The 11,810-nt window shown below is 30.7% G+C and overlaps 1 protein-coding gene across 1 annotated transcript; it reads right to left on the minus strand.

Annotated features, from left to right (window-relative positions):
• Window positions 1-65: 65 nt before the first annotated feature.
• Window positions 66-9,622, minus strand: LOC132746942 (plexin-A4-like). Its single transcript, XM_060736226.1, has 12 exons — window positions 8,444-9,622; window positions 7,740-7,931; window positions 6,765-6,887; window positions 6,338-6,438; window positions 5,696-5,825; window positions 5,229-5,376; window positions 4,478-4,583; window positions 4,048-4,150; window positions 3,295-3,390; window positions 1,180-1,269; window positions 549-654; window positions 66-244 (listed from the first exon to the last, which is right to left on the minus strand). Exons 1-12 carry the CDS (start codon window positions 9,542-9,544, stop codon window positions 66-68), a joined length of 2,475 nt encoding a protein of 824 aa, XP_060592209.1. The 5' UTR covers window positions 9,545-9,622.
• Between the last annotated feature and the right edge of the window lie 2,188 nt (window positions 9,623-11,810).

The following is an 11,810-nucleotide window of genomic DNA, read 5'->3' on the forward strand; positions in this document are numbered from 1 at the left end:
AAACTTACCTATTTATTACCAAGATACTTCTGATAGTGATATTGAGTGGAAGTAAGCAAAGGCATTTAAGTTAAACAAATCAAATATACCTTTGTGATGTTTGGTGACTGACAGATTGATACACGGGTCGCACCATTGTGAACACATTCATTGTTTGTATCCCAATAACAGCTGTAACGTGATTTGTTTAGAGCTTGACAATGGCTGCAATCTAAAGCCATTTGTTTACATCTGTAGACCGTTACTTGGAATTATAAAAAAAATGTTAAATTCATTATTAGGTGCCCTTCTGCTCTTTCATCAAAACGCTGTAAAATGATATCAAATATAAATAATATACTAGTAGGAAAGGTAATGTTTCATCAAAATATTAAAACTATATTATTAACCAAATGTCATGTTTATCTTAAACCGTTATTCTGCTTCCTTAAATGGACTCTTTCAGTTTTCTTTTTCTGAACTATCCCTTACTAATTAGAGAATATCAAGAGAAAAATAATGATGATATTGAAATAATAATGATGATGGTTATGATAATAACAATGTACCTGAATTTGCAAAGGGATCATCGATTTCAGCTAGACGTTCGATTCTTGGTCCATATGTTATAACTATTTTCAACCCTTTTTTGTTCTCCTTTCCGATGTTCATAACCTTAACAAAATAATTTGGTTATTACTTGAAAAACAACACTGCATTCCTATATATTATATTTTTGAGTTAACATATAGCAGCAAACGTTTCAACAGGAGAGACTTTCACTCAATCTTGAATGCAATTTATGTATTTAAATTTGTCTGTAAATATTGAAGAAGAAATAAATATTGTTTAAACAATTATTGCATAGTATTGTTATATTGGCATGTACCGAGTTCTGAAATTGAGACATGGATAGTTTATACAGCTCTCTAAATTTGACTACATTTTGCAAATATAAAAAAAAGTCCATTTTCCGCTATCTTTTCTTTCTTGTTAAGTAAACTTCCATAATTTTGCAATAAGAATATTACATAATGTAAAACAATCACGGTTTATAATTTGTAACACGTAGATATCGATATTACATCTTTAATGTAATCGAAATAATACCATGCAACTTTATTAATTTGCTTCAATATAAATTTTAATTTTCACCATATTTGACTAAAATATTACTTAAGTTTAGGTAACGTAACCTACCTGCAACGGGCAAGATAATAAATCATCATTCAAAGTTGCCATAACGCTTTCAGAAGTCGGTAGTGTACATCTATAAATCACCTCTGTGAGCTAAAAGTATTGAAGAAAGGACATTAACAGCCACGGCAATACAATAAAAAAGCAAATTAACAAACAAATAACCCCACACAAAACAATACATGTTAGAATGGCACATATACCCACCCTCTAGATGTGCATTAAAAGTAAGTTATCATTATAAAACATCACAAGAAAAGCATTGATGCAAAGCATCAAAGGGCGTCCAAGCAAGAAATGCAGGAAGTGAAGAAAACTGAAGATGAACTAGTAGACATATGATGTCAAGATATTCTTATAAACTTTTCAATGGTCAATTGGTTTTTACCAAAATGAACGGACGGAAGACATTGTTCATTATGAACTTTGATTGGCATGCTTGAGATTAGAATATTACTTGTTATTTCTTTATGATCGTGATTATTAATAGCAACGGATATACATGTATACAGTCATTTATAATCCATATGTGTAACGCATGATCAACACCACACTTGTGGAATTGTCCCTTATTATGTAATCGCTATTAGCGAAGACCCCCTCTTAAGGTATCTGTTCACGCTTAGTAAAAGTATGACACTGGTTATATTACCATGTCATGTTGAGCATTATTGTTTATTATACAATAATTGTAATATCTATTTTAATAACAAAAATACAGATTTTATGAATATTGTTTTCCTCTCTTTTTTTGTGCTTTTATGTGCTATTTTAATACTGAGTTTTTTACGTTTACTACTCTTTTTTTTATTAAAATTGTAAAATAAATTTTAAGAATCCAATTGTCATATTGACCGACGATTATAAGTCAAAACTTAACTGGAAAAAGTCAGTAAATTATGGTTAATCTTTCAATATAATTATAATATTGTTTATTCTTAAAACCATTTTCATTTGTATTTTTCATTTTTTAAATTATCAATCAATTAAAAAATTAATAAAATCTAATTTGTGACTTTGAATAATTCCTCGGCATCTTTACTAAACACGAATGACAAATTAAATAAAAAATTTCAAAGTTGATAGTGTCATATTAAAACCATAAAAATGTACCTTTTTTCACAATCATTGTACATATTTATTGTTTTTTATCTCATATAGATAAAATGAAACATGCTGTTGTTGTTGTTGGTTTTTTTCGAATTTAATGTTTATGTATAATAATAATCAATAAATTTGAGAGTTGATCTATGTTTATTGACATTCATTTTGGAAAAAAGCTTATTTATCTGTAAAATACATGTATTTGTTCTGTTCTGTAACGATATCAAACATCTACTCCAAAACCGGGAGAGACCGGACAATAAACGTGTGATACTATTCGCCTGTCACTAGTATCCCGGTCAAAATAGACCGGGAGAGACCGGAATTACCGATAGGAGTACATCCCTCTATCAATAGATTTTCGGAATATTTAGGTCATCAACTCATCATTCTATTTTAACATACCATAATAACCCACTGTGTACTACAAATGATAAATAAAAAAACCGAAGAGACGCATTTGAAAATGTTTGCATTGCGAAATCCTCCAGTTCGCTATTCATTGTACATATCGCGACATTTCATTTTTAATTAATAAAAATCAAGCACCCCCATACCGATCGGAATGATCGGCTTATATTATGACCGACTAAAAGGCTCGAGAAGTTGCTGTCGCCCTTTCACAAAATCTGATTTCATTCCATAAAGGGGCGCCGCGCTTCGGCGCGGACGCCAATAATGTCACAAAGATTATGAACGGAACATATCAGTGTAGTGGAAAGGTAATATAAAGCATCTATGTAGAATATAGACAATCATATACAAAGTTCATATCTTTTGTTTACAATAATAAAATTGTAAAATGATATTGTATTTTATGATATTCTCTGTATATTTTTCACACCATGGCTCGTTTAAAATGAACTTCAAATGACGTTTTTTTTCCACACAGCCTAGTTAACTATTTTGTTTACACAGTGAATACATTTTGTAATGATTGAGAACTTCATGCTGCTGATCTTACTGTAGATAGCAATAACATACTACTTAAACATGATACTAGTTTGTACTTACATTTAAAGCATTTGTAATCCGAAAAGATGCCATTGTTTTTGTTCCTAGTGGTAGGAAATTGTCTGTTTTATCTAGTAGTTGTGGACATTTTCTACTCTGTGGAAATAAAAGAAAATGTTATAATACGTCAATTTCGGCTTTGTATTTGGAAGTTTAATGCACATATTTGATCACAAACTTTTACTAAACATACCCTTTCAGTTTCGATCTTAAATATATTGTTATTGTAGAAATCCAAGTCTTGATCATTGATTTTTTCTAGGGGCGTGAAAGAAGTTGTATTTTCGGTTATCTCCCCATGAACAGACTTAATCAGACCAAGTTTTTGACTTTCGCCTATTTTTGTTTTTATTGCTCTCCAGGTATCACTACTTTCTAGAATACTAAATCACTATAACTTTACTTATTGCAAAAAGCAACAGCAGAAAAAGAATGTTCAAGTAATTAGCCAATGAATAACTTTTTGGAAATTATATAGGTACTTGAAAGAAAAAGTTTCTGAGAAATAAAATTAAAATTATTTCTGGGGTATAATGGGCTTTTGATAAATATCGGGATTAAAAATAATACCCGCCCAATTGGCATACCCAAAATCGAGCAAGCTATCGTTATACAGTTAGAAACAATCATACATTTCATTGACCGCATGTATTTATTTTATGAATACAACAGTATCAGTTGGATTCTTTGTTGAAACCCTTCATTCAGTTGACGTTTAATTCAATCATAAGAATAAAGAAAAAAGAAACGCACAATAGAAATTGGTCTAGGACATCCAGACTTTAGTTCTTGACAGCTTGCATCTTGACCACACCAATTGCACTGGACGAATTTAGTATCAATACATTCCATACACCTGATTGGAAAAAAACTCACTTTCAAAGAAATTAAAGATATTATTGTTAATAAAAAGTTCTTTTACTGTTAAATACATTTTTTTAATATTCTGATAAATAATAACCGAATATGTTTTATATAATGTGTTAATGTGAAAAGTTTCGGAAAACATTCATAAATAATACGCACACACTAAAGTAAGTACACACGCAAACATTAAAAGATTGTTTCATTTTAACCAAACAGTAAGTGCAGTACTATTGAGCTAAAACATGTTACTATGTCTATTTATGTCTATTTATTGATTTAATTAAGCTATTTTAAGTTAATAAGTAGTTGATAATACCTTTTATATTGTCTGCATTCGTATATTAACAATGAAGCAGACGACAATGTTGCCTCGAATCCTGTTTGTGTCTTTACCAGTAGCTTAATTTTAACATTCCCAGTGACTGAATATTAAAATGTTTTGAAAAAAAATGCAATTTTTATTGGGAATTTATTGGCATGGTTACTCACTAAATAAACATTTACCCAGTATGATAGACATTCTGTAGGAATTTAATTTTAACTATTGTTTTGTGACAAGATATTCCCCCAATCAACTATAATAACTGTTAACGTAGTGGTTTAGTAATAACACTGAACTTTTAAAATGTATGAAATATATACAGCTTCTTATTATCTTGAAAATCGACAATTTTATTGCAAAATGTTAACTAATCTTTTTACATTTATTTAATCGTATGTCTTAAATACTCTTAATGAAAAATTTTGAATTCAAGTTATTAATAACATTAATTGTAGTTATATGTTTTTAAAACAACCCTGAACATTTAACCTATTTATAATTTAATGATAAACTGTGTACATTTTCCGAAAACAAAACGGATTTGACAATGATGGATACTCTAAACACTACATTTTGAAAAACTCGATTTCATATAAAGTCATTGCTTCTTTTGCGAAGGACTTTTTATAAGGTGTTAATATTTTTCCGTTCTTAAATTCAAATGAAACAATGTTTTGATAATGTACACGTCAAAAGGTACAATGTTGTGAACGTAAGATAAACGTTTTTCTTTTCAAATCAGTACCTGAAATGTTTGGCAATAAACAGGAAAATGTGGTATTATCAAGTTGAACTGCGTTGGTGGTGTTTTTAATATAAGCTTGCAATGAAAATAGACATATGTATGGATCATCCGAAATCTTTACTGGAATGTTTGGAATCCTTATTTTCACCTGAAATCAGCGAAAATGTTTTTTCCTGTTAATAGTCTATACTTTTTAATTTGTTTTAGTTTTTATTTGCTTTCAATGTATTAATTGTATTCAAAGTAACGACTTTCGGACCTGTTTTTATTGTTATCGTTGCATTATTATTTATTAATCAGATATGTTTGTTGATTATGCCACGTGTCATTCAAATGTACTTTAATGGCTGATGATAACCCCTCGCATTTTAATTTTACTGCAAATATATTACATAGATAATCACATTTGAAATTATTCAACGCTTGCAAATTAACTCTTAACAATCAAGTAAATGTAATCATATTACGCTGGTGTTCCAAGAGTTTGATACAATCGATAAAGGTAGGGCATGTGGTTCCAAAGACATGGACAAACAATTTCCAAAAGACGGTATCCAGTGACGAGAATCGTTAAAGCAAGCATTCCGCCTTGTGGCTCTGAAAGAACATAAAATACCCAATTTTCATAAAGTTATAATTGATAAAAATAATTAACAATCAGATGTTAATTTCGAAAGTTAAGTATTAACAGGATTAGCTGCTAAATGCCCATTTTGCACCAGAAACGTTTTATTATTATTTCTCAAATTAAAGCCTTTTATTTCGTGTACTTTTACAGTATCCAAAAGGTTACTCATTGGCCAAATATGTGAACAATCTTTTAATTATATTACCTTTTGGCAATAAGTACACTTATAGTGAATTACTGTTTTGTTAGGAAGCCAAAATACTACTTTGGTTACATTTTTCTCATTTTATGACAGGCTATTTGACATTTAACGCTACTTTCTTCAGGTAACAAGCATCTGACAATTTCTAAAACCATTAAGTAAACATTATAAAAATTTAACGTTTGCACTTTCTAAGGGAGTAATAATGTATATGTATCTGAGACATAATATGTGATAATTTTAAAGCAATCATTTAGACTTATCTTATGAAAGAGATACCTTTCTTTATAAACACACCAACCACACAATGGATGTTTCACTTTCACAAGATGTTCACAAGACTTGAATTCAGAACAATTAGTTGTTGCATACTTTATTACCTTGTAGAAAGAACAATTTTCATATGAATAGTGCCTGCATTAGAAACTAAGTCATAAAAACGAATCACTGAGACACAATCTAATGAAAAAGTAAATTTGATATCATATAGACCTTTGAAGATTATTATGGCTTTCATACTTTATAATAAATGCCTTACAAGTAATAAGTGAATTTTAAGCGTGTTTCTTTTTCTTCGACCTTACGTTAATCATACGAAAAGCTGGAAATTATCGTTGCTTACTTAAAATGGTATATTAATAACAACTTATGTTTTATTCCAGTAAAGTGAAGATAAAATATAACATATTTGAAAAGATTAACGTACTCTTTCACTGCTCATAACATAAATTGTCTCCTCACCAGTGGCATATATCTTCTTGATTTCATGACCAGGGTCAACAGTCAGTTTGTAGTTCTCTATGATGGAAAAGTTTTTCCACAAAACTGTCTAGAAAATAAAAAAAGAAGACTTCAAGCAATTTTATTCTTATAGCAAAATGCTATCATTTCAAAAATGTTGTTTTCTTTAATAAAAAAAGTTTTGTATTGGAATCATTTCAACAATATGTAAGATATGTGTTACGTAATATGTATTCATGCTTTAGCAAAGAAAATTGTCAAAAATTAACAGTATGTAAATAACTTTCACAAATACATGTCAAACGACTTTCCCATCTTCCCAGATCTTATTCCAAATATTTTATGTTCACCTCTACCTTAATGACATACATAGATATATTATTCTATGTTACACCTTATAAAATAAAACCATTTTCAGCTTTTGCACCACCTGATGTTCCAATAGAAATTATTGTTGGACCCAATCAAATAACTTGGCCTCGTTTACATTTCTAGAGTCCAAACAATAATAAACATCACATACATATCACACCACATATAGTCTCGTTTTCGTTTCCACATTCAAAAAACTTTATATCAAATCCATATCACACCCTATATAGCCCCGTTTTCATTTTCAGAGTCCAAAATATCTTTCAAATAAATATCATACTTCATCTAGCCTCGTTTTCATTTTTGATAGTCCAAAAATCGATATTTAATTCTTTTGTAATTTAAGTTACAAACTTCTGTCAAAATATGTCAAAATAAAGAAGTCATTATATCATTGTTGTAAGCAATATATATATTCTATTTTTGGACTTGTACACAGCTGCAAAATATTTATTAGACTTGGTTAGCACTCGTTCAATATAGATTTGTCAGCTTTGTACTTGTCAAATAAAATTCAGTATTGTACTCAACTATGTATAATAACTTTTAATAATATATAATTGCAAACCTGTATTAAGATCCCAGTAGATGTACCAAATAGAATTATTGGTTTGTTTTCATATGTCGCACCAGCTAGTGTTGTAAGTATACCTGAAACTTCAGAGGTGAAGAAATATGCCTGAATGTTTACCGGATCATTGCCTATAGCGTTGCTGTATGTCTGTGTTGTTCCACATACTAAGTCATCATGTGTCAAGACCTTATAACAGAAATATTTTAGTAGACTAACATATTCCCTGCTTAATTTGTATAATGGATTTGCGCTGCTTTGAATAAATATTGTCGTGAAACTGCTCAATTTTTTGAATACATCAACGTGTAACATGCATATATTTATTAGATCCTTATCTCTGAAAATAATAAATATTCAATTATTTTTCTGTTATTCTATGATTCTTATACTTTTGTTAGAGTCGTAATATACTGTGCAAAGGTAGTTGAACATTATGACTTTGAGTTGCAGGCAAATACAAATCCACAGGAAAATATATAAGTTTTCACTTTTCTTTAAAATGTAGAGCTTACAACTCTGGGTTTTCTATTTCAAAATTAATTGCTTAAACTATTGTATTATTGTCATATAAAAGTTGCATGTATTTTCATCAGCATGAATTATACTATTAGTTGAAATATATTAACTGAATGATAATCACAACAACAACAGCACATTATTAAAATTTGATGTCTGAGAAACCCAGTGAGTATGCTTACCTTTTCCGAGGTTTTATTTTCATTTTGACACACTCCAGCTTTTTTGTAGGCATGAAGGTATCTTATACTTTCATTTCCGGGCCCATTACAAGAAGAGATGTACGACCATTGTGCAAAGTCCAAGGCGTCATTTAATTTTTGAATTTCTGTTACGCATACTACACTGTCTCCCGACGGTTGTTCTGGATTGTTTCCTCGTGTGAATACAGCAATAAACATCTTACCAATGTTATTGCCAAAGTATTGTTCGCTGTCTATCAAGACAACGTCTTGAATTAAATTGTACGTAACGCCAAAATGATTGCAATTTAAAACTATATCTGTATATGAATAAAACCCCTGATCATCCTGACAAATCCGTACCAGCTTTGTTACATAGTTTGATGACCCTACTTCACTTTTCTGATTTGTAACAAAATAACTCATACCATCGTGTTGGAAGCATACTTTGTAATATATCAAATATTCCTCAAGGGTAACAGATGATATTTTGACTTTAAGAAGTTTGTCACTGAAGTCTTTTGTGACAGGTAGAAAATGATTGAGTTCCCTTGAACTTATAGCATAGTTGTATGTGTTAACGATTATTCCTTTCATTAAATCTTGCCCAGAAGAGTGAACTCCTTCACCAAATGTTAATGCAACAAAAAATGTCCCATTCTCTGTAATTAATCCAACGGCTGGTCTGTTTTTATTTGTTGATACTGTAAGGTAATTGGTGTCTTCATGGCTTGCCGAACTAGACCATAAAACGCTCTCTATATTTGATAAGTTACGGGCTTCACATACCCCCGAGTTTCCCGTGCCACAACTGACCAGTATTTGAAATCGTTCACTGTGATGTGCAAGTAAAATTTTGTTAATATTTTTAGAACAAACACCCTTTGCTGTTTCACAAGTGTTTGCGATTTGTATTTGTTCCAAATCTTTATCAAGAATATAAATTTTGTTAGCTCCACCTACGTAGAGATCGCCTTTATAGAGCAAAAAACTTGTTAAGGGGGCAGACAATGGTTCTGTTTGCATAATCCGTTTGTTATATGTCATTCCAGATATTGATAAGAAAATATGTACACAGTAAAAAATTATCACTGAAATCATTGCTTTGATTGCATCAGATGTAACATTGAAAAAGTTTCTAACCTATTGATCTTATAAGTAAAGATTCATATCGGTATGTACGTAATCATTTACTTCCTTGTCCACTGTTTTCGTTATTGTTTCGGAAAAAAGTACTTTTCCATAAAGATAAAAGATTGCAAATTGTGTTAACACTTAAATGATATGAAAACATATGTTGCATTTTATAGAGTTTCTTACACAGACAATTTTTAAGTTGCATATGACGAAATGAATTCTACAGTATCCAATGGTGACTAAACGCAAAAATGTAACACTACATTGACATTGTATTATATTGATGAACATAAATCAGATTTTTTTCTTGTACCTAGCTTATTGCATTTTCCGTTACTATAAAAATATAAATATTACCGAATGAAGTAACCCCTAATTTTGCAAACGTACGATATTATTAAAAAAACGTTATACGAAAAGAAACGCGTTTACGACTGTCAACCGAATTTCTCAGACGTCATGAAGTCGATCAACAATGTCTGACCAAAACTGTTACCGGTTCCATTACAATGCCCCGGATGATAAAAGACAATCAAGTGTGTGGAAAACAGCTGCTTTTCCACCACCGGAAAAGGCAATAGTTACAAAATCCATGGGAAAGCAAATGTTTATCGTGTTTATTGATTAGAAAAAAGGGGTACTTCTCTGCCATGCAATCACACTAGGCCAGCAATACTAATCAAAGGTAGGTCTAATGTTACATTATATGTGATAATTACGGTAATAAATAATGATAAACAATCATAGAGATCAATTAAATGATTTCTCAGTCATAATCAGAATAATATCTTAAAGTATAATCACATTCTTAATATTTATTAATTTAAAATTTAATTAAGGTCATTTTTCTTTAATTTGTGTACTATCAGGTAATCAGACGTGATCTCTTAAACGCGATAAGGATGAGGCGTTCAGCGTAAATGGACAACATGGAGAACATAATATTCCCTCAAGATAGTGCACCTTGTCAAAGATCTCGGGAGACACAGCTTGAACTTGATGTGAAAGGGTTTCAGAGACTTTCTCACGCGCGAAACAGTCCAGATTTAGCGCAGGGTTTCCTTTTTAGAAATCACAATTACGAGGTCACAGGTTCAAAAACTTCAATGAACTCTACCTCTACGAGTGTTGTGAAGCTATTTTGAGAACGTTTACGATAAATGGGTCGCCCGACAATCGACAGTGAATCGAGAAATACGGAGAATACTTTGAAAAACATTAAAACATTCTTATGACATCCTAAAGTTTATGACGGCGTGCGCCGGGTATGTTGTTGCATTTTTTAAATTTGGATACCTTGGTAAACTTTGGAGATATTTTGTTGTTTTTATTTCGCAAAGACACACATTGCACGTGTATTGACTTTCCCTTAGCTGGGTTATTCTATAGTGTTTTTATTGATTGAGTAACAGATTTTTTACTACGATATTTTGGGACAACCCTAGAATATAGTACCAACAAGTATTTCGGGATTTCGTGATATGGTGCCTAACGTATTGTACGTTGATATTTTTATAACTGTACTGCTCTGCATTTCATTTTTAAATGATTTACCAGTAATATTCAATTTTTGCCGCAAGTGAGCGATTTCTAATCTGAATCAACTGTGAGTTACACTCAAAGTCCGAGAGAAATGTCGACTCAATCGGGAATCGATTACAAATCGGATGAACAACCTATTGAGTTTAGTGGACATTCCAATGTCTATTTGTATTGTTTTCATATGAAAATGCATACATTATGCAGTCGAAATAAGCATAGTATGGTGTGAATTTTGCCCTGGCACAAAATTAGCATGGTCACGCCTTATCACCAACAGCATTCAAACGGTTAAGTAAATGAGCCACTTACTGAAAATGCGGAAGAAATTAATATTAGATATTGATGAAAAAAGGCAAACAGTCTGGATAAGATAGAAAATACCATTTTCATAAGATCAAAGAGAATTATGAATATATAGGCTATAAATTGAATATGCGGAAGAAAATACCTTTCTAAATTCCGCTTGCAGGAAAATAATTATCATCCAATGAATTATTTTCAATTCTTTAATATTTCAAGTTACTTATAGACAATATAGTTTCAGTTTTGTTTAAACGAAGGGAACAAAATATTGTGATACACTTTTCACTAATGTAAAACTTATATTCAACAATGTTCTAGTTGCCCACTATATCAAATTGGATGTGTTTATTAGGCATACTTAAAAAAATGAATCTTAAAAATGGTT

This window comes from Ruditapes philippinarum, unplaced genomic scaffold, assembly GCF_026571515.1.
Source record: "Ruditapes philippinarum isolate M1 unplaced genomic scaffold, ASM2657151v2 ctg1520_1_1_1_1, whole genome shotgun sequence".
In the NCBI taxonomy this organism is placed as follows: domain Eukaryota; kingdom Metazoa; phylum Mollusca; class Bivalvia; order Venerida; family Veneridae; genus Ruditapes; species Ruditapes philippinarum.

What these genes read in the sequence shown, in the direction of transcription:
- LOC132746942 (XM_060736226.1), bottom strand. Translation starts at nt 9,544, where the DNA reads ATGATTTCAGTGATAATTTTTTACTGTGTACATATTTTCTTATCAATA. An exon ending in GAATGCAGACAATATAAAAG is followed by an intron (nt 4,151 to 4,477) that starts GTATTATCAACT and finishes TTTTCCAATCAG; the next exon opens with GTGTATGGAATGTATTGATA. An exon ending in GGATTACAAATGCTTTAAAT is followed by an intron (nt 1,270 to 3,294) that starts GTAAGTACAAAC and finishes CAATACTTTTAG; the next exon opens with CTCACAGAGGTGATTTATAG.